This window comes from Venturia canescens, chromosome 3 (assembly GCF_019457755.1).
Source record: "Venturia canescens isolate UGA chromosome 3, ASM1945775v1, whole genome shotgun sequence".
Classification (NCBI taxonomy): Eukaryota; Metazoa; Arthropoda; class Insecta; order Hymenoptera; family Ichneumonidae; genus Venturia; species Venturia canescens.
In genome coordinates, this window is record NC_057423.1 from 3,600,659 (window position 1) to 3,624,048 (window position 23,390).

General features: G+C 41.9%; 1 protein-coding gene across 5 annotated transcripts in view; it reads right to left on the reverse strand.

Moving 5' to 3' along the window:
* The window catches only part of Dscam1 (Down syndrome cell adhesion molecule 1), a 93,534-nt gene that overhangs the window by 4,316 nt on the left and 65,828 nt on the right, over window positions 1–23,390 (reverse strand). For 4 of the 5 annotated variants that reach the window (XM_043413710.1, XM_043413708.1, XM_043413712.1 and 1 more), the window contains exons 12-29: window positions 14,332–14,451; window positions 13,949–14,122; window positions 13,531–13,827; window positions 12,761–13,122; window positions 12,142–12,513; window positions 11,797–11,983; window positions 11,385–11,672; window positions 10,933–11,202; window positions 9,843–10,074; window positions 9,470–9,646; window positions 9,114–9,280; window positions 8,292–8,531; window positions 7,364–7,531; window positions 6,321–6,458; window positions 4,477–4,667; window positions 3,966–4,317; window positions 2,781–2,838; window positions 2,075–2,080 (exon numbers count right to left, since the gene is read on the reverse strand). In XM_043413710.1, the coding sequence (XP_043269645.1) occupies window positions 2,075–2,080; window positions 2,781–2,838; window positions 3,966–4,317; window positions 4,477–4,667; window positions 6,321–6,458; window positions 7,364–7,531; window positions 8,292–8,531; window positions 9,114–9,280; window positions 9,470–9,646; window positions 9,843–10,074; window positions 10,933–11,202; window positions 11,385–11,672; window positions 11,797–11,983; window positions 12,142–12,513; window positions 12,761–13,122; window positions 13,531–13,827; window positions 13,949–14,122; window positions 14,332–14,451 (3,799 nt within the window). Of the gene's footprint in view, window positions 1–2,074; window positions 2,081–2,780; window positions 2,839–3,965; window positions 4,318–4,476; window positions 4,668–6,320; window positions 6,459–7,363; window positions 7,532–8,291; window positions 8,532–8,686; window positions 8,873–9,113; window positions 9,281–9,469; window positions 9,647–9,842; window positions 10,075–10,932; window positions 11,203–11,384; window positions 11,673–11,796; window positions 11,984–12,141; window positions 12,514–12,760; window positions 13,123–13,530; window positions 13,828–13,948; window positions 14,123–14,331; window positions 14,452–23,390 lie in introns of all 5 variants that reach the window. The other variant, XM_043413713.1, reaches the window with a different exon arrangement.

The following is a 23,390-nucleotide window of genomic DNA, read 5'->3' on the forward strand; positions in this document are numbered from 1 at the left end:
AATTATCAAATTATCATAGTTTTTTTCAAGAACAACGGACTCTCGAAAAAGTTTTTACTCAAGAAAAAAAAATTTGCAGATCTTAGTGAGAGTGATTCTCATTTTTAAGAGTAGAATTTGTACTTTATTTTAAAAAAACGAGAAAGTTTAATTCAACAAACGACCAAGTGATCAATGCTTTTTCATTTTCTGAAATTTATTAAATGTGGACCTGAAAAGCAATTTACCCAAAAAAGTGTTTCTTATCGGTCTAGCAAGTCAGTGGTAAACTTCAACTTATCGATGGTAAGGCAGGCAAATGTTTTTACCTTGAGCCAACAGGCTCGAAATCTATCGATAAGAAAGGGAATTTTTCATTGAGAAAGATCAATTTCGACAGAAAATATGCAAATAAGATTTTTCCTCTCAATTTGGTGATTATTGATCAAAACAAATCACTGAAAAATTCCAGAAAATGAAATACGAAAGCATAGAACATTGTGTCATCAGGGCCTGGTTTTCTCGCGAGAAAATTGGAGGCTGCTGGTTCAATTAATGATTTCTTATCTAAAATTTGAGAAATGAATTATTTTTGTGTTCAAAATTGAGTTGAATGTTCGACACGGCAGAAGCAGGGAGCCAGAAATGTTTTCATTTCTACTTTTCTGGAGGTCGTAATTAGAAATAGTGAAAATCGACGATGGAGCGTGTGAGACTGACGTGCGATAAAAATACAACATGGCGGTGGTACAGCAAAGAGACTAGCACGGATGTGCTTGGATCTAAGTACACTGGAACCCTATTCACGATCGTTTTTGAGGAAGAACAGATAAACGGTGTAAAAAAGAGTGAAGCTGGATAAGTGACGAGGGCAAAGGTTCCAGTGTCAAATTTCCTTGTTTCGGGGTCGATGATGAAAAATGAAAGAAAAAGTGGCGGCCGGGGCAGGGGGCGAGGTTTGCAGCGGGGAAGTTTCTTCGGCAGCAGGATGAACAGCAACAACGCCAGCACCAGCAGTTGAATGGTTATCAGCAGTTAATGAATCTACATTTCTACGATGAAAAATAATTGATGGAAAAATATTTCTCATGTTTATTGGAGAAACAGATTAGGAGTGGCAGCGATTTTGCTGTTGGAACGAGATTTCGATCGTTTTAAGGGTTCACTTGAGCAGCTTACGCAATTCTGAAGGAAAAAGTCCTTTTCCGTTTTTCTCCACGACCAACCGTCGCCGAGATAATGAGTAATCGCAGCGGATAGGATGCAGCGATGACCTTGTACGCTGGACCCGCCCGCGTCTTCCGATCGACGCTCGGGATTGGTTCCCACTTATTCACGAAATATCTCGCGAAGGCTCGATCGTAGGAGAAAATGGAAAAGGACTTTTCTCTTGAGAATTTCGTGACTCGATGAGCCTGCTAGATTAAAATTCCTTTCAGATCATTTCCGAGTGAGTCTTCACTGAATGACGAACTTTGACATTAAAAAAACAGTTGGAAATTCACTTCTTCGTGTTCCAAGGGAATTTGGAAATCGTCGAAGCTACTGACATTATTTCAAGGTCAAGCACTTTGAATTCGAATGTGTCGAATCTGCAAATTATATTATAAAACGAGAAATTAAATAAACCAGCGTCAGCGACACCGCGTTCGTTAATTTGTTTCTACAATAAGCTTGCTCCACAAAATAATTAGTCACAGACACGCACACGCGCACGCACACGCACAAGCGATTATTGAAACAAAGCGATTGTTCGCATGCATGAAAATGCTGTATACTTTCGCTCGAATGTTACGTTTTCATGATGGCGATGAAACGATGGCGATGCGACGAAACACTTGGATCAATTTGCGTTATTTCAACATCATTTAGCTGAATTCGTGTTAAGGGTTTATAATTGTGAGAGCTTTCATTCGAGGGAACGTTCCGACGACATCGTGAGGAATTTGGAAATATTTTGATTCAATAAAGTTCTATTGATCATTGATGCACTCAGTGAGACAAAAAAATGAATGTTTTTCCTCTTTTTTGCATCTGAGCGTTGTTCGAAATGTCGGAAAGTGCCCTTAAGGTTAAAGACAGTTGACTGACTTACGGCTTCCTGAGCAAAGAGTCATGGAACAGTAAAAAAGTTCACGATACATGTTAGTGGCGTCTGTGAACAAGTTCGTGAGAAGCCATTTGTTCAATAATCGTTAATTCGCTTCCAGCATTGAATTATATTTCGATAATCCAACAAAGGAGAATCAACGATTGGGAAACAAGTTGTTAATAAGTGATTCATTTAACGAAATGATTAGTCAGTAGAGGATTGTAGAAAAAGTTCTATGAAAAGAGTAGCTGCGTCGAATTTGTCGCGTTAAATCACTTCCCTGTCAAGTTTTTTTACATTTTTTTTTCTTTCTATTTTTCAGTAATTTTTCAACCCCAGGTTACTATCATGGGTCTTTTTTGACCCTTGGACATTGAAGGTTCATAAAATTTGAAGACATTTTTTGAATGATCGAAGAAAAATGAATTTAATCGCAAAATTACGTTCTGGCCCGGGGCAAACGACCCAAGGTTCGTAATCCAGGGTTAATCAATATTTTGTTCTCACTGGAAAAGCGACCTGACGCGACGTGAAGCAATCGTCGAAATTTGATGCACGATTAAATGTCTAAATTGAAGACAATTAGAGCAAGTTTAATCTCGAGTAAGCCAAAAACGGAGGCGATTTAATTGACGTAAAAATAATGTATTCCATTAAAAAAACGACCTCCTTGGAATTAGAGAGTTTATCCGACACGCGAGCTACTGACCTCTCAATGAGCTTGCGCATCTCCTCGGTGGTCATGCCGTCCTTGCTGCGAGCATTAACTGAAATAGAAAAAACACACGGACCGATTGACACAACGATTAACTACTACAACGACGATAAACTCAACAGAAACAACGACACAACAACATAAAATATGACAACATAAAACACACACATGGAACATGCAATTTTAAGCAGTTTTCTGGGTCAAAAAAAATCATCAAATTTGCAGCTTTCTTTATAATCGCGTTCTTCAATTTTACTGTCTTTGTCACTTTTACGAGCAACAATCCTATCGACAAAATCGAACGATAAAGTAAAAAAACTTTAAATTACAGCAAAGTTGAAAGAAAAAGTATTTGCAGGGTTCATTCGTTTCACCCAAAGCATCGGAAGAGAAAGCATTTCTCAACTTTTTGTATTTCTCTTGAAGCATCCCCTTGAAAATACTCCCTTTGAATATTATTTGAAAACTCGCTAAATCGGCGGAGTTATAAAGTACTTTTGATGTGAACAAAAATTTTTAACTCATATTGACCTTGGAGTTTGGGAAATCATCGAAAATGAAAGTTAAAACGTTATCTATAATCCTGGCGAAAATAATACTTTCTTTGGGAGTAAGATTGACCCAACGGTAACAACGTAAGAATTGACGAAAGAATGAATGGATTGGTTAGTTAAATTTTTGATCATTCGTTTATTTTGAAGCAAGATCGGTTTCGTGGACTCGAAATGATAGAAAAATTGTAACAGAAACCAAATTCGAGGGGAATATGTGACAAAGCTACGGCAGTGAAATAAAACGAGTACGACATGCGATTGACGGAAGCTATGTAACAATAGACAAAAGACAAAAGTAAAAAGGAAGTATTTTTAATAAAAATGAAGTAGTCTGAAAAATCCCATATCGAAGCTGCAACAGACACGTTAATTTATCAGCGAATGGTAAATCATTTTTTGCCTCCTAAACTGAAAAGCTGTAATATACAAAAGATAATTAGCCAATTGTTCATCCGAAACGAAGATGGACTGAAAAACAAATGGTTACAAAGAGTTCACAGCACTAGGCTCCATTTTTTTCTCGTTTTGGGCTCGGTGTCGTCGAGATTCGGGGTCGAAAGTGTTCACCAACATACAAGGATGAGATTAATACGTTCTTCGAATGTTTATCGTAGCTAATACTGACCACCATAGTTGCGGTTCATCTGGAGTTGATCGCGGTCGCACTCGGCCTCGCTGATCTCATTGCTCTCTTTGCTGTCGTTGAAACTCGAGTTGTTCTGGTCGTGATTCCTTGGCGGAGGTGGTGGAGGCTCAGGGGATCCGGACATCGGGAGATTGCGGGCTGATCCTACGCTGCGACGACCAACCGAGCCACGAGATCCGTAATGATCGTAAGGAGCTCCGTACTGACCGTACTGCGATCCATACTGATCCTCCTCCGGTGCACAATTTGCTGGGTCGTCGTATTCCGGTGAGAAAACGTTCTGGTTGCCACCCTGTGAGGGGACTCGCGAGTATCGGCCGTTTTGTCGTGGCTGTAACATTGTGTTGAGGTCATTTCAAGGTCAATTTGAAAAATCTTGTAAATCAGAATTTTCCCTTTTTCAACGTCAAAGCAATTGATTAATATTGACGTTTTTACAGTTTTTTACATAATATAATTCGACGGAAATTCATTTTTTCTTTTCCTTCACCATTGATTGAGATCCGGAACGACTGTGGGCCGAGGCGTTGGTTGGGTGACCAGCCGGTGGTCCCATCGTGCCTGAGTGGCCGTTACCAGGATGGGGGAACGTTTGGAACTGCATTGCTTTGCTCGGGTCCATTTCTTCGCGGAAACCAAGAAGGTGGAATGTCGCGTACGGGCAGATCTCATCCTCCATGCCTGAAATCAATTTATCACGACGGGTAGACACTGTTACAGAATCATCGCTACTCGTATGAATATTTATTTCTTGTTCCTACTAGCAGAGGTTCTATCGCTATGGGTTTAATGATTGGTGCAAAAATCATGTATTTTATGTTATGTACAGACATTTCAAATGTTCTCCGATGCCTGTTTAATCCTTTGGAGCACAATTCATTGTTCGACGACGTTATCAAGTGGGTTGAGGCAGAAATTGAAATTCATCGAAATCCCACGAAATTAGAAACTTTTTCTCGATAAAATCGAATTTTTTAATCGCACTATTCGATGAAGTTTTCACCGTGCTTCAAAGGCGGACCCCCGAACCGTGCTCCCATGCACCAAGTGCATCGATCAGATAGAAAAACTATTTCCTAACAATGTCAGTAAAGTTTAGTAATTGGAAACTATTTTCTTCGTAAAATACCCACCTCGAAGGATTCATTCTACTTTGATCAACGAAAATTTCGTGTAAAAATAAGTGAGGTGTGTAAGTGTTTATCGGTTGGGGTGTGGAATAACGATGAAGATGATTCGTGAGAATTTGTATAAATTTTGTCGTTGAATGATGTAGCAAATATAAGTTTGCATGCAAACGTGCGACATAAACTTTTGTAACAACCGGCGAACTTGGAGAACTTACGACTCGTCGTGTTGTATCGGCTCCTATTACGACTCGGTGCAAAGAGGCCTCTAGCAGTACTTTTGAAAATGTTCTTTTACAATTTTCTAGTTTAAGGTTGCAGTTTACGAAAATCGACGGAATTTTTTGTATCGAATGAGATTGTATCGGATACAGGAAAGCTGAAAACTTTATTCGCGATTTTTATTTCTCAATCGTCCGTTTGGTCGAACAGATAAAAATTAAAACGCCAATTGTTCTTCACCAGCTTTGTACACGTTCTTAAACTTTCATTTTAACAGTTAAATTTGTTAGTTGACCTTCGAATATCAAAGTGGAATTAATAAAATCATGACAAAAGTCCAAAAACATTCGCTCAACGAAGGGATTATTGAAAATTTATAGCAAATTCATCCGGAGAAGCCCTTAAAACGTGAAAACTGATACAAATCCTTGACTGGTCAAAAGGTTATCAAATTTCGAAGAGAAAAGTTCTTATGCACTTTTTCCCACGACGCAGTGTTGCTCGGATATCAATGAAAATGAGTGGCGGCCAATCGAACGTGACAGTACAAGGAATGGGGCGGGGTCAGCGCTCGTCCCGCCCACGACTCACCACTCGAACGATTTCATTGATATCCCAAGAATGGTGGGTCGGAGAGAAAAACTTGTAAGAACTTTTAGTTTCGGAATTGCATGAAGTATCGATTCGAAATTTAAAAAAATCAAAATCCAACGTATTTTTTGAAAATCCTCATAAAATGACTCGTTAAAAGCACTTTTGCTCAACTCTGTGCCAACTTTTCGTTTTCATTCTGATATTCGCGGGTCACAGTTTATCATACATTTATGTACAACCACCAATCGTTCGCATACAAGTTATTTGTTAATTTGAATAAATAGATGGAGAAACTGAGGAAGAGAGCCTAATGAAATGATGATCCCATGGACAAAGATCGATCCCCGAGGGTCTCATAATGGTGACACGTGTTAACACTCGTTTTACCAACCTCTGTGAGACAGCGCATCAGTACTGCCCATACGTGGGGGAGGCGGACATCTTCTGTTTGGCGCACAGTGTGACAATTCCTCGTACATGTGCCTCCGTGGGTCCCACGTCGAGTGACTCCTAAACGAGCCTGTTCCACCTGTCAAACATACGCTACACAACGACCGTCGCTAACCCGCTTGCGCCTATCAAGCCAACCAATCCTCTTATCCAAATGGATTTTATTGTTTCTCGTTTCGCCAAATTTTCCAGCTCATTTCCTTGCTGGGGAAAACACTTCATTGCAATTTGTTTTTTCGTTTTTTTTTCGCTTTTTTTTCTTCGAATTCCAAGTCACCACACTGAGGATTGTAGACAAAAAATTTGGAGTGCTTTTATGCAACTCAAGTTGAATTTTCTTTCGTCTTTACCTCGAGGAATATCATAAAATTCGAAACTTGGACTCGGTACGCGCATCGGGTTGCGCCAAGCTGAACGAAAACAAAATTAAAATAGCCACCAAACTGCCGTAAAGGTCGTTCAACGACAAAAAATCAAAGAAATATGTAACAAATATTGATGTGTGTTGTAAATATGGCAAAGGAAATATAAAATTGGTGACGAAGCACCTAGGCACTAAATCGAGAGTGAGATAACAAGTTGCCTCTGTGATTGTACGCTCACGAGTGAAGATGATGACAATGAAGGCGAGACTGTGGGTAATTCACTTTGTTTTCATGCGCTGTGGTTCATTTCGTCAATGGTGTGTTTTCTCAACGTTGGTCCAAGGTCACGCGGGCGAAAAATTCTCGAGGGACCGATAAGAGATGATTAAATGCTTCCAAAGTCAATCAACGAGGCTGAGCTGCGGGGCTCCTCGGAAAATCGACGCCTGACCTTGGCCAATGTACTGTGTGTTTTCATTTGGGATTTATATAGAGAAAAGAAAACGATAAATGGACGTGCCGATGCGACATCTATAGACGTTTGTATGAATAAATGATAAAGAATATAAAAAAACAACGGTTGATCTAAAATTTGGATTTGTTGGCAAGGGTGGCTTACTTATAACTGTACCTCGCTTGATACGATCACAAGTGTTGTAGTTCGAGCCTGGTACCGGTGGAAGCTTCCTATTTGGGGGTGCAATGTAACCCAATTCGTCACGAAGATCCGGTCGACGTTTGTCCAATGTTGCACCACCGACTCCAGTTTGTTGATACACTACGTCATCTGAAAACGTTGGAAATAACACTCGGGCTTTTAGACAATATTCTTTGAGAAAATTTACAATTTTTGCGACTCTGGGTGACCGATGAAGAATCTCTGATTGCCAATGTGGCTTCTGACGAAAGGATTTACAGTTGTTGGAGACAAGTTCAAGATTTTTCAAGTTATTTAAGATCTTTTGGGAGTTTTCGTACATTAATACTGGATTTGAGATCGTCCGGACAATAATCAGAGATCAGACAATGGTCATGCTGCGCATATACAAAAGGCAAAACTGATTTTTGGCTCGTTTTATAATGTTCTATTAATACAAAGGTCATTTTGAGCCGAGGAGAAGGTTCGAATTCGATTTTTCATCTTAAAGTTAAGTAACATTCATACAGAGATTATTTTCTATTAACGCAAAGGTCGAAACTCCTTTTTTTATTGTAAATTCGGCCGTCGACTGTGCAAGAGACATTTCGAGCTGTTCCAGGAACAGAATGATCTTTGTGTGCCAAGGCAATTTACGAGGAAATATTTTATTTTTTATTCTGGCCTGTGGCGGTGGTGGAAATAGTGAAAGTTAAACGATCGGAACATGTTTTTGCTTTAAAAAATATTGAATATCGTTTAAAACTTTGGTTTACAAACGAACGATTGAAATTCATGAAATTTATAAAATTTTCGAGCTGTAAAATGTCTTTTCTTTCACCATGACCACTGACCACCAAGCGTTTACTTAAAAATAGTGTAATGAATAATAAAAAAAAGGTTTTTATACATTGTCCCTCGTAATATTTCTCGTCGGCTGATGAGATACCTCGGAGCCGGGTCTGTTCCGGGCCTCGAGTGCGTCTTGAGAGTGCAACACAAATGACGACAATGCCAACGATAATAACGACGACCGTAGCACCGACCGGTACAACAACGTTTACGTCGAGCCAGTTCGGTAACCATGGGAAATAACGTCTGACGTCGGTGTTGTCCTGTCCGCCGTTACGAACGGGCGGTGCGATTGTGCCTTTTCGTAGGAATTTTTACCAGGAGAAAAGGAAGCGAGGGGAAAAGGCAAAAACGGCGGAACAAAAGAAAGGGGAGAGGAAAAAAGGAAAAAGACGAGGGACGACGAGAAGGACGCAAGAACAAAAAAATTTCAACGTTACTTTTGTTACACACCTTTGTCCCCAGCGCCGTGGCCCTTTCCTCGAAGTACGCAAATTACGATAACAGCGACAATTAATACGAGGATCGCGGCAACCACCGGCACAACCAAATTCAAATTAGCCATGAATATTTTCATTGGATCCTCGTCGTTGCTACCACCACCATTTGCATCCAGTTCACGTGCTGGTGCAATCGTGCCTGGAACACAAAAAACTTAGGTTGTAAAAAAAATTCTAACTAATTTTTTTGGTGAATTTAAGTAAAATAATAAACAATAATTTTTAGAATTGGAAATGAAAAAACTACGTTCCAGGCACCATTGACCACCGACTGAACCGGTGTAATCACGCGGAATGGACCACGGTCACTTTTCATTTTTTTCCCTTTTGTTTTCGCTCTCTTTTCGTTTTTTCTTCGTTCTTTCGAATCTCGTGCTTACCCCCTGTTACGGTAAGAGTTGCAAATTCGTATTCAGCGACCGCGAAACCGGCGTTGTTGTGAGCAGTCACTCGGAGGTGGTACCAAGTCGCAGGGTCCAAATCCATCACGACGAAATTACCAGTTGGCTTCACGTTGTTTGAAACTTGGTTCCATTCCTGTTGATGCCTACAAAACAAAAAATCAAACGCAACAACCACATTTAACGATGCGAATTTTTGTTATCGTATCTTCTCAGTATCTTTATTTTGTGGAATAAAATAAAAATAGTTTTCCATTTTATTTTGATATAGTTTTACTTGCAGCAATTTTTACGATTTTGACATGTTTTTCCTTTTTTAGTGTGCTTCTTCTTACTTTTTCTTATTTTCGACAACAAAGTACAGCATCGGGCAACCTCCATCGGCCCATGCGCTCAAATGCAGGGTAATGCTCTCCGTTGACACTTCGATGAATCTTGCCGCTTCCGGGATTATTGGCTTGGAGCCTTTGGTTCGTGTGTTCAAGATGTCCGATGGGTCGCCGGTTCCAATTCTGTATAAATTTGAATATTTTTTAAAACTTTCTCCTTTAATTGAAGAACCATTTGAAAGATATTTTTAAACGAATACGAATGTCTTTGCAAAATGCAAGTTTCAAATGGAAATTGATGAAAAATCGTATTTTTCAATGAAGTTTTCAAAAACTTTCAAGAAAACATGTTGAAAAAATGTGCCAACATTCGACTCACCCATTGTAAGCAGTGACGTAAATTTGATATCTGGAGCCACACCATAAATTCTCAAGAGTATACTTTTGGGTGGTAGAATTGATTTGCATTGTTTCCCAGTCTCCAAATTCGGGTTTGTAATGAATGGTGTATCCGTGGATGGGCGCGGTATCGGTAGAGTGAGGCCTCAATTTCATCGTCAACGAATTCGTCGTCGTTGCAGTGAGCGTTACTTGGGGTGAATGCGGAGGAGCTGAAGGATGAAGGAAAAAGAAAGAAAGAAAAGAGAGAGAGAGAGAGAGAGAGAAAGAAAAATAAAAAAAATACATATCGTTAGTTACAATTAGTAAAGACACGGTTAGATCCGCGTTTTTCGTTCCGATTCACGGAAACGTACCTTATATCGCGCTACGAGCGGTACATATAAATTTGGAAGGCACCGAAATATTTTAGAATCATTAAAAACCTTCATCGAAATATATCGATCGATTACGATCGATTTATGATGACCAATGATATAATGGAATGCAACTATTTGGGAAAGCTACTTGTTCCGGAGAATAAACGATTTTCACAATGCATAATCGCACGTGATCTTCATTTCCAAATCGAATTTTAATTGAGTGCTTGTGAATTTGACAAAAACCCTTTGATTACACATACTGCCAAAAGGGTTGGAAGTAAAGCAAGGGGAGCTGAGACTCATTTTGTGGAGCACTAAATTTTCTAAAGGAAAACTCCAGAAGTAAATTCCCTGAGGTTGGTAGGTAAATTTGAAAAACAAATTCAAGAACTTTACAATTCGAATGAACAAAATTTGTTGAAGGAAATGCTTGGGTGACTGTTGTCTGATTCGAGCAGTTTAGTTCTGACAATGAGAATATTCGTAAAGCACCCTGTGGAATTCGGTATGATTTTTTATCAGTTTTGTTCCACATCCGTAAATGAGGAGCTTCCCCAATCAGGCACGATTGGCTCATGGGCTTCTAAGATGTGCACGATTAATAATCTGACTTTGTAATAAAACTATCGATAAACTCTAATGAATTGGCTTGCTTGAAGCGTATCGAGTGGTAAAATGAGTTTCTGCGTTAAATAATTGTTGTCTCACCGTGAACAACGAGCTGGTGAGTTACTGTATCATGACCAAATGAATTTTCAACGTAGCAAGAATATTCTCCGGCATCAGCGCGATCGACTTCTTTGATAAAGAGGGAACCTTCCGATAATTGTCTCAGTCTGTCATTCAACTGAAGCTTCACATCGCGGAATTTCCATACTACTTCCGGTGCTGGGACTCCGACCGCTAAACAAGGCAGCTTTACGTCCTCTTTGTACGTGGCAGTGAATTTGTCGTCGAACGATGCAATCTTGGCGGGAACTGTTGAACGTTCAAGGATATTGAGAAAATTCTGTCTTCGATTTGTCTAACAATATTTTTCATTCTTTCATAAAAAATCAGTTTGAAATTTAAATAAACGGCGGAGAGTTGTGAATTTATCGATCAATTCATGATTTGGAGACCTTTTTCTCGACTTATCGTTAACAAGATTTATTAATCACCTCGAATATTGGGAGCAGATGCGACAATCTTCGAGGGTTCACCTTCCCCGATGTTGGTACTTGCCGTAACCCAGAAATCGTATCTCTTTTGTTTGTCGAGTCCCAGAGCTTCGTAAGTCAATTGATTCGGCGGTACTTTAGCGCTCGTTGCTTCTTCGGTTCCATCGGCTTTCGTGTAAACGGTATATTGTGAAATAACGCCATTTGGCTGGGTCGGTGGACGCCAAGAGATGAGAATTGATTCAGCAGAGGTGACGAGTGCTTTGACGGCGATGGGGGCTTCCGGAGCTGTAGAATATTTAAAATTAGTGTAAAAATCTGCTGTCATTTTTCGCCAAGCGAATGTAAAACTTCTGCTCTTACTGCGGTAACGTTAAAAAAAAGTAAAATTAAAAACTCTTTCGATATTCACCATCCTGTTCCGTTTGACAATGAATCGGTGCCGACTTGACTCCATCGCCACCGGAAGTGAATGCCAGAACTTGCATACTGTAGTTCGTGTATTTTTTCAATCCATGCAATATCGTTTCACTGGATGATGTGATTTTTGTGTCTTTCGTATTCTCGTCGTACCAGGATTCCGAGGGTCCATAAATCACCTGAAATTATCAATAAATCAATGAAAAATTTGTGTTTAGGCAACGTTTTTTTTACTTCAATGGAAAAATAATGAAAATTAAGAATTTTTCTCCCTCATGCACAACTTGAATTAATTCTTTTGTTAAATATCTCGAAAAAAATGAATTCTTCATTTTACTTTGTAGCCAGTTATGACACCGTTGGCAGCAGTTAGTGGCGGAGAAACCCAAGAGACTCGAATAGTTTGGGAGGTCAAAGTAGTGCAAGTTGTGTCGTGCGGTGGTTGTTCAGGGACTCCTTCAGCGGTGTGTTGTCTTCGTTCTTCGCTCATGGGTCCGGAACCGACTTTGTTGAAAGCCTGAACGACGACGCTGTACTGTGTGTATGTCTTGAGGTTCGTAATCTGGAGATGATGTTCCTTTCCATCTTCCTTCGAGAATTCAACGGTTTCGAACATGTATGGCTTTTCGGATGAGGATAGTCTGTAGCCGACGTAGTAGCCGAGAATCTCGCCGTTCCAGTCTTCGCGTGGGGGAGGCTTCCATGTGACCTAATTTATTTGTCATTCAATGCAATTATTAGCAAGGGCGGAAAGTACTGCTCAAAAAATGGAAAAACATTTTTTGAAGGCTTATTAAAAATACGAATTATCAGAGCCAAAGGTAGTCCAAAGTATTTTGCTTGAATCGACACAATTTGACGTTTAAAAAATCCTCAATACAATTCATTCCGGTCACAAGAACTCGAAAATAAAAATTCGAGAAAAAATTGGTTTTTGGCATCGAGTGCTTTCATACCTTAAGGGTATGTTGATCCAAAGCATCGACGCGAACAGAGCTTGGTGGACCCGAAGGAGCCTCTTCAGCGGTGATAATAGTCACGGTATCGGATGGATCGGAGGTGCCAATTTCGTTTTCAGCCACGATACGTAAGTGGTAAGTTGTTGCAGGACGAAGATTAAAAACTCCAGCGACGTTTTGCAGAGACCCGGGCACGAGGACTCGATCGATATCAGTTTCCCACGAACCCTTGCTGATCTTGTACTCAATGACGTATCGTTTTATCGGGCTGTTGCCATCGTAAGGTGCTGCCCAGGAAAGCTGAACCGAACGTCCGGATTTGTCGAGTACTTTCAAACCGTAAGGAACTTCCGGAACCTCTGAAAAATCGAATGGCGTTTTGAAATCGTCAGTCTTTATGTACATTTATCAGTGGAAAAACCAATTTCAACGATTATTTATTGACAACGTGTCAACATCCTTGGAATACGATTCCGTCGAAAAAAACGAAGAATTCTTGAATCTTTAGCTGAAAATCCTCATGTTATGAATGAAAAAATCCTTTTTTGGGAAAAAGAAAACGGGGCTGCAGGCTCCGCCTTCCCAGCCTCTTCGAATGGCTTTCGACCGATTCCTTGCTATCCCATCGTTCGTGCAACGGAGAAAAAAAAAGCTGCGGCACCTTCCACTTTGGGATAACGTCTTTGACACACTCAGGGAATCTCGAGTCTCATTGGAGCTTTTTATTCTTTAATGAAATTTATTCACCGCTGAAATTGTAAAGGTACCTTGAACGATCATGTTGATGCTGGTATCGTCACTGCCAAAAGCATTGGTCGCGACACAAGTAAAGAGTGCAGAATCGCTGCGTTCGGTTCGTTTGATGCTCAAATCTGCCAGAACACCATTAGCGAGGATTTCTTCGCGGATCGTGTACCGGGAATCGCTCTTCGGGTCCAATCGCTTGTTGTTCATGTTCCACAGGATTCCAATGGGTTTTTCGCCCTGCGCTTCGCATTGCAGTACAGCCGGTTCGCCACGACGAGCGGTTTGGTTACGTAATTTAATCTCGAAATGCGGTGGTGCTATGAAAATGGAGAAACGAAGTGATTAAAACGATAAAATGGATGAAAAATTGGAAAATAAACTTGAAAATACAAATTCAACGAACTTTCACATTTTTACTCATTAAACTGACGATCCTACCTTGAACGGAGATGAGAATGACTGCAGACAATCCGGAACCGATTCCGTTGACAGCTTCACACAGATAATAACCCTCGTTCGTCTTCTGGATGTTGTTTATCGAGAGAGTGCCATCCTCGACGCTTATGTCAGGATTGTTGAGTTTCAAGTCGGTGTAATCGCCCGGTGTGTCCCCTTAAAAACCCCAATTTCTTAATGTAACTTTTGTCCGGATTGATCGCAATTTTTTTTCGTAATCGATCATCAGACAATGGAAAAACTATTGAAAAGTGATAGGCGAGGATGAAAATCGACCTCGGAATATCGTGAAAACGAGCATCCTCAAAAATCGTAAAAAATTCTGAGTTGGAATGAAAAAAGTGAACTGAGAATTTCGAACGTACCAGCAGCTCTTTTCCACGTGACCTGAGGCTTGGGGAAACCGTCGGCTTTACACTCCACTCGAGCATCCGAACCTTGGGCAAATGCTTTGTCGGTGGGCTCGAGAATCCAGCGTGGAGGCACTGTTGCAGAATAAATTGAGTTAGTTGCACGTTCATCGTTTTCCCAGGTGGAAAATCACTACCGAGAGAGAGAGAGAGAGAGAGAGAGAGAGAGAGAGAGAGAGAAATATTAATGCGATGCTTTTCCGAGACCGTGTTCCCCATTCAGCAATTTCTGTCCTCCGAGCAAGGAGTTGTGAGGTAACACCGAGTCGGACTACGATCCCCGAACCATTTCGTCAATCCATGAATGCAACTGGGTCGATTATATTAACTTCGAAATTCAATTTTAATGTTAACGTGATTTGATTTTACAAAAAGGACTCAAAAAACTATTCTCAATTTCCAGATTCGTCAAAGTCCAAAGAAGATTAAAAAACGAGGAAAAAAAATTATTAACCGCAAAAAGAAATAAAAACAATGTTTAATCATAAAATTGCTTCGACTTCGATTGACATTTCGGTTCGACGATCGAGGCACAATTTTCTCATTTCGCTTGTCCCATGCACATACAAAGCGTTGTACTCTCGCTAAAATTCACTACCAGCATGCACGTAATGAGACAGAGGGAGAGAAAGAAGAGTGCTACATTAAGGAAAATTAGTGAGTACCAAGATTCCGAATGTTTCTTGATGAATGAAAGAGCGCGTGATCGATAACGAAATGCAAGCGGAAATGCTTGGAGTACGCAAGGGACTCGAAGCTCGTATACAATTTCGCTCGGAGCTTCGGGTGCGAATGATTTTTAGTTGATTATTTGTTCCCTTAGAAATAGTCACGAAAAAAAGTTCATAAACGATCGCAGAAAATGCACTTAAATTTAGTCTCGTTAGGAAAAAATTGCAAAAAGCAACAAAATTTTTCGAAATTCAAACGTGAATTTGACAGAGAATTATCCAAGCTGAAAATCAATTTATTATTATTCATTTTGATAACTGTAAATTCACTGCTCCATCGCGTCAATGTCTCTCGTTATTCATTAGTACTCCTGTAGCACACTCCACGTTCTTCATGCTCCATCACAATAAAATACTTTTTTGTGTTTACCCACTAAGAAAAGAAAATAATAAAAAAAAAAAAAAAAAAAATTGTTTTAAACATTGCATGCGTCATACTACGAATTATCGTTACGACAGGTAATCTACGAAACGAAAAGATGAGACGTGTGAGGGTTTAAAGGCGTAAAAAGGGCGGGTATGTGGGGTCGAGGTGAGGTATTTGGCGATGACAGTGGATTTCGGGAGTGAGGAATCCCAATGGCCAATATTTGTTTTTCGTTGGTTTTCTTTTTCGTGGATAAAAAATTAGAACGGCGAGGATTTGGAGGCGAGGTAAATCGACTCCGTGATTATTTACTTTACATTAAAAACGATCAACGAAAACGCGAATCGACGATGATTTTACGACAATTTAATACGATTTTTCCGTCTTGTCACACGCGATAAACCATCGAATATATTCTAGCGTGGAACACCGTGGCTGCGATTCACAGGGCGATTAGATGGTGAAATTCTGAAACGAAATGTCCTGAACAACTTTTTTCTGGGGTTCGTCGTTCTTCAGATATTCGATGAACAGTGACGACCAATCCAGCGAGTCCAGGCGCCACGCCCATTCCTATTCAGCGGCGAACCGGATTGGCCAGTGCCTAATTCTTTTCGTATCTCGAGAACGGAGCATCGGAGAAAAAAGTGCCCAATAACGTTTTTTTCTCAGAATCGAATTCTCGATCTATCCTGAATAGTGTGAGAACGACTTTTGAAATATTCTCTAAATCGGTGCTCACTTTCATTTTTCTATTTCAACGAAATGGACGAGACCACGCACCATCGCGATGGTGGCTCGATGAGGAGGAAACGACTGACGACGAGGCTAGATAAATCCCAATGTTCATCGTCGGTCGGCTCGCTCCGATCCAACGGACTTCCTGCTCAAAATGTCACGTACTTTAAGCACTAACTACTGATAAAATTTCATCCTGGACTAAATTTCACTTGAATCTCCCAGCCCCTCAATCCTTCGAGTGTAAATCTCGCTCACACAAATAAAAACTGCTAAATCAGTTAACTGTTAGTGGAAAAATTGAATTTTCTTCTTCGAATATAAAAACTTTGGCTGCCGGATTTTTTCCAGCAGGAATAACGAAGAGAGGCTCCTTCACCTCCGACCGGAAGAGCGAATATTCGAGTTGAGATGATTTTTTCCTCGATTCCGAGTGGAAATTCGAAGGGAAAGTAAAAAAAATCGATCCTCTGTTTTTCTGATGGGAATTTCATGAATTTTTTTTCATACCGTTTGTCGACTAATTAATAAATCTTCATAAGGTTATCACACTGAATTCTCGAGTGATATTGTGGCGTGGATGTATCAGTGAGTGATGAGAATTTTTGTAGGTGGATAGAAATAATGACAGATAAAATAGAAGAGTACAAAAGTTGCTTCACAGATGCATTCAGCTCCAAAGTAAAAGGGTGAAAATTGATTCGAGGGGCGTCGGGCTGACGGATGCGCTGAGGGGTTGTTTTTATTAAGCGTCAGCATGGTAGCAGCCAGCCAGTCAGTCAGCGAAACACGTTCTTAGCTTCATTTATACACGACTCGTTCAACCGAAACTGGAAACTCGATTGGACTGTGTAGACACCGAAGTAGCGTTCATTCGCGTGCAGGCTTATCATTTGAATCGAATTATTTTTCACTGTCGCCGGCTCAGTCGACGCTCAATTTTCGAATATGAATAAATGTTCATGTAAAATTTTTCATCTCGATGAAGAAAAAAGGCCAAAAATTGATAAATCGTGTGTTTTTCAGTTGGAGGAACTTTTCGACTGCTTTTCGAAAGTACAAAGTCCAAAAAGAGCATAATTTCGGAAGGAGCGTCAATGTACCCTGCGATATGTTTGATGTAATGAGTTTTAAAAGAACAGTACGCAATCCCAGTAAGCTTGTTCACGTTCCGGCGTCTCGAGGGGCTCATTCGTACCGCGTGATTAACGTAAAGATGGTTGTATGTACATAGAATTCTTAGCAACGTCGCTGATGCTGCTGTGGGCTTAAAAACGAGGCTTCATTTAACGTTTAATAATGTAGGTTGATGCAAGAAGCTTTCGAAAGAAAATAAAAATATGTGGGTTAACGTTACGAAAGCACACGCACGCGCAAACGCACTTTTCCACAATGTCCGATCCCTCAAAAAAACTGTCAACAGTAGCATCACTCAATTCGCGTACAATTGCGCTTCACAATGGTTCATTCTCGATGCGTCACAAATAAACAAAACCCCCATCAGTTCTGCTCCTTTTTAAAAACCCTTTCGAACCAACTTATCGAGCGAATTTGATGACGAAACAAACAAAAACAACGTTTCCGAGTGATAAGTTTTGGGCCCTAACCGTGAACGCTCAGGGTCGCTTCGTGGGTAGTCGATCCTGAAGGATTCTTAGCGACGCAAGCGTACGTTCCGGAGTGTCGTGGTGTCGCAGGCTCAATCAAAAGTATACTCGTTCGTGGACCAAGCTTTGCAATACTGTGCTCCAACAACGGTGGTATCGTTTTCCCGTCGAGGGTCCAACCGATCGTTATTGGGGTATCACCGACTGTTACCATACACGCTAATTGGGCTGCTTGGCCTGCGTAAATTGGCTGTTCACCAAAGTCGAACGGACTGATCCTCGGCAAAACTGCAACGGTATCCAATTTTCAAAAACACTTTTAATCCCTAAAGCGTTCATCGTCGTTTCCTGATGGCGTTGTCATCGTCCCAAAAAAATGGTGCTCTTTCCCGTTTCCGGATTCCGTCCTGCGCGAGCCCTCAAACTTTCTCACGCTTTTCTCACTCCGCAAATGATTCGCTCGCACTCGAAGAGTTTCTAACTTTCCGAAGCCTGCTGCTGCATCGTCTACTCCGGAGCGCTGACGGCTTTGAAACTCTAGCAAAAGAGATCGATGAAAAGGGACTGGGAAACGAGAGCATTCGGATCACTTTCGCGAATATCGAGGCGGTGAAGATTCTCGAGGAACAGACGCAGCGCCTCAAGAAATCCAAACGTCAGACCAAATCTTGTCCTTCAACGCGATGAAATGTGATGAGGATAAAATGAATAAGTAAAAAAATAATGATTGTGGGATGATGCCAATATTGGACTCAACTTCTTACACAAAGAGGCTTCGAAGTACTCCAAATACACGATTATTCATTCAAATAATTGAACAGTGACACAAAAGCTTGATATGCAACGCGAATAAGTTGGAATTACTTGTGAAAATTCATATTTTCCTTGCTTGCAGGATTACACATTTTGAAATCTGTCAAGTATTGATCGATTCGTGTTATTCTTTCGTTCCAAAAACATAAAGGGGGGAGTACCGTTAACTTTAAGATGTGCACTGTGTCTTGCACGACCAGCTGGATTGTCTGCGATGCAGGCATACTCCCCAGCGTGTTCGCCTCTCACGGATGGTATGGTCAGAGCAGAGACTCTGTCGCCGAGTGACGTTATGCGAACCCCATCGCCTACTTCTAAATGACGTCCACCGAACAACCACTTGAGTGATATCGGTGTGTCGCCTTTAACGACTGCGCACTGTACGATTATAAGATCTCCGGAGTTTGTCTCGTCGAATGAAAATGGTTGGAGGTGTGGTGCGACTGCGGACATGACAGTTCAACATTTAAAAGACTTTTGTTTTTCATAATTCGGATTGAAAGTTCATTCGGCGAGGATGGCGACGAGCTGAATAGCCGGGGAAGATCCTGGCGGGCCGACGTGTCGAGGGAGTCGATCGAGGATTGGACGAGGTCTCAACTCACTGATAAAAAGTAAGCGAAATATGCTACGGAAAATAAAGTAAGGTAAAATAGTAAAACGAGCTGAGTGTAGCGACGTGAAAACAAAACGGTTAAAGTAAAATTGAAAGAAAACTTGGCGCGGAGGACTGTCACGCGAGTCTTTAAAAAGCTGTGACACCGAGACAAATGCGAGGACGAATTTCGTGACAATGAGCACCGTTGACTATCAAGTCGGCTGAGAGTTCGTGCCTTCCAGCAAGGTTTTCAGCGACGCAAGTGTAAGTTCCGGCATGGGAAGCCTGAACCGATCCTATGCTGAGGATGGCCCCGCGTCCGCCGAGATCCAAAACGGCTATGCCCGAGTGCGGTGATATCCCGTGACCGTTCAAGGTCCAACGAAGTTTCAGGGGTGAGTCGCCCTCGATAACGGCGCATGGTACGGTTACTACTTGTCCCGAGTTCAAGGGCTCCTCGCCGAACGAGAAGGGCAACAATTTCGGTGTTACTGTAACGGCAAAGCAGAAGCGTGAGGAGCTCCTCGAGCGTTATCATCTTGCAAGCGATTGGAGCAGCCGCGTTCAGGGCTGGAATGGACTCCGGATTGGTGAGCTTGAACCCGGGAACTGACTCGAGGAGAGGACTGTGTCATGAGCCGTGGGGATGAGGTTCGGGGAGTCCTAACGCGTCTCATCGATGCTGGAATTCTACTAGAAGTTGATTAGCTGTTCGCTACCATTGACGTCAAGAATAGCCGAGTGCGACGAAGATCCAGCCCGGTTGGAGGCGACGCACGTGTATTCCCCTGCGTGTCTCGCAGCCACCGCCTCGATCGTCAACTGCTTCACACGTTTACCCGAATCCGTTACAATTACGTCCGTGCGATCGGGCCCGATTGGACGGGCGGCGAACAGCCACGTTATTTCTAGGGGAAAATCGCCTTTGCTAACGACGCACTGGACCGAGGCCAGGTCTCCAGCGTTTACGGGCTCGTCACCGAAGCTCAATGGCAGTATCTGCGGTGCGACTATCAGGGATGAGAAGATTCAAAAGTTTTACATTTTCAAAGCAGGAAGATCGAGTCGAGATTCGTCTTGTTTCTCCAGGAACCAGAATCCGTGTTGGCTCCATTCGTTGGAGAGCTTACTGGAGAGTTTCGAAGCAGGTTCTGACCTTGAGTCTGATTTCGTCGAGCAACGGAAGGCAGGGAGTTGGGCAGGGCAGGATCTCTCGTTCCGGAGAACACGTCTCATCCGCAGGGGAACTAAACCCGGTTCGTGACTCCCAGGAAGTAGCGCCCGGGTCCGTATTTTCCGAAAAAATTGTAAGTTTAGTGAAACCAGTACCATTTACAGCGAGAACGGCTGATCGCGTGGTCGATCCAGCAAGATTACTAGCTTCGCAACTGTATTCCCCTGCGTGGCGAGCAGCGACCGCGACGATACTCAACAACGATATCATTTTGCTGGTTTTCGTGATAACAACGTCCGGATGAGATTGATTAGTTATCGGGAGGCCGTTCAAACTCCAGCGTATCTCGAGGGGCGAGTCGCCCTTGAGCACACTGCACACCGCCGATACCTGCTCGCCCCAATTCGCTGGTTCTTCGCCCATCGAGAAGGACGCTATTTGAGGCGCCACTGAAAGTTGTCGTGCCAGAATACCATCAATATTCCAATAACCTCGAGATATTCAAGCTTTTTATCACGAAACTTTCGAATTATTGAAGGAATTCGCTTCGTCATTCGGCCCTAATCTATCACTCGGCAAATATTGAAGACTTCCGAGAGCACTCCTGGGACGGTGGGGGACTGGAATTGCTGTTGGGGTTTCTGTACACTGGTGAGGATTCTGGACGGGTGATTTTGTCTGTGTTTGGCCGTGTTCGTCGCTATTTAAGGTGGAACGGTACCACATATAAAAGAGGAATTTTTATGCAAATTGGTAGAGGCGTTTGAAAGTGTGTGAACCATTTGCTTGAGAAATTTTAACGGGTTCGACCTTACCGTTTCTGAGAACATTGAATTAGTTTTTTACATTGAATCTTGTGGAGAAGCGTAATAAACGCAAAAAAACATTGAAAAACTAGTGTTCGAAAAGCCACTTTTTGATGAAACGAAAACTACTGTATGAACCAACTGTCAAGACAACTCTGCATAAGAAAATTAATAAACGAAATTTGTCTCTCTCTTCTGGCGGACGCGGCTATACATAAACAGTGGGACTTACGCAGCTTGCCCTCGAGCTTTAACAGAGCAGCCAAAGTCAAAAACTGAAAGCATAACCCTGCATTGCTGCTGTCGAAGCAAATGTTCGACGTTTTGAAATACAAAACAAGAAGCCTTTTTTGCCAAAATTAGGAACATCGTGGTTGAATTTTTTCATCTAAAAGTACACAATGATCATTTTTTCATGTGAAAAGCAGAAACTAAATTTACGTGCAGTTGGTAAGACGAGTGGCTTTTCGCGTTAAAGCACGGGAGCCCCTCTCGCCGCCTGCCCCGCAAAAGAGGTACCGTTCTACCTTAATTGAACAGATCGTCAAGAAACAAAGTAAAAAGTCGTCGAATCTCATTTTTTTACTTCCCAATTAATGTGCCATTGAATTTTCGTTCATTCGAGGAGGCTAAGAACTTAAAAAATAGACTGTGCAACGCTAGAGCCTCCTTCGAAATGATATTGAAGTAAAAAACGAGCATTCGCTGCTTAAAAACGAAGGAAAAAGGTTTGCTCGAGGGCTTTTTTCGTGATACCGTTGACCGCGAGCACAGCAGTATGACTGGCAGCACCAGCCCGATTGGAGACGATACAAGTATATTCGCCAGAGTGTCTGGCTGCGACGGAGTCAATCGCCAGGGTGCTATGACGCTTCGCACTCGTAACGGTGATGTCCGAACGATCGGCTGACAATTTATCACCGTTGAAAGCCCAGCCGATATCCAGAGGTAAATCACCCTTCGATATGGAGCATGAGAGAGTCACAGCTTCCCCGGAATTCAATGGTTCGTCACCGAATGCGAACGGAAGTATCTGCGGGCTAACTGAGAACGTGGCGTAACGTCAAACACTAAGAACCAAATCTCGAGCGGATATGTCGCACTTTTATTCGAGTATTCGAAACCTCCGAGCCTGGGGAGCGTCCTTTGGGGTCGAGACAGCGCCGGGGGACCGTGGGATTCCGGGAAGGAAGGATTTTTGCGTGTCATCAACGATAAACAATAAACAAACAATATTGCAAAATTAATGCCAACTTTCGTGTTTTTATCTCGTGCAAAAACACAAACACACGTAAATAACCAACTCAGGGAACTTAATTGCGACAAATTATTCGCACAAACTCATTATTCGTTAACGAAACAAATATTTTTCTCGGTTCAGTTCACCAGGGGCTTTGTTAGAGTCAAGAAACATTTTAGTCCGTTAAGACACGTAAAACGAAAACTACGAAACAAAGAAAGTTCAGTGAAAATTTATCAAAGTACTTCAACCAAAGCGCCCAAAATTTACAGACTGAAAAAACAATCGGATTCCGGAGAGCCAAGTTTTTCATCGTTTTTTTCTGCGCTGCACTGTTCCTGAGATATCAAGCCACAGAAATAGTCCTTAATAAGCTGCACCGTAAGTGCGGCAGAATGGAACTGATCCTCATCACTTTCTGGGTGCCATCGACGAACAGTGCGTCAGCAAAAAAATGCCGATCGAGTTCTGCCCTCCGGAATTCTCACGTCCGATCCCCCTGTAAATTTGGGACTCGAAAAAAGAATATTCCCAATTGGAATTTGGCATTTATCTTCAATCACCGTTAACCGTCAGCGATGTCGTATGACTGACGTTGCCTGCTCGATTGGCTGCAATGCAAGTGTAATTTCCGGCATGCCTCGCAGCAACTGACTCAATGCTGATGATGCTCATGTGCTTGTTTACTTTGGCCACGGTGATATCGGGATTATTAAAGTGAACCGGTTCCCCGTTAAATCGCCAAACTATTTTAACCGGTGAGTCGCCCTTCACTATGGAACAAGTGGCCGACACCATGTCGCCGGAATTCGCAGGACCGTCACTGATCGAAAAAGGGCCTATTTGCGGCGGAACTAAAATACAAAACGAAGTCATGAGATACCGATTTAGTGAAAATCCGACTGCGTCATGATCACTGTCGATTGACCTTCCAATGACC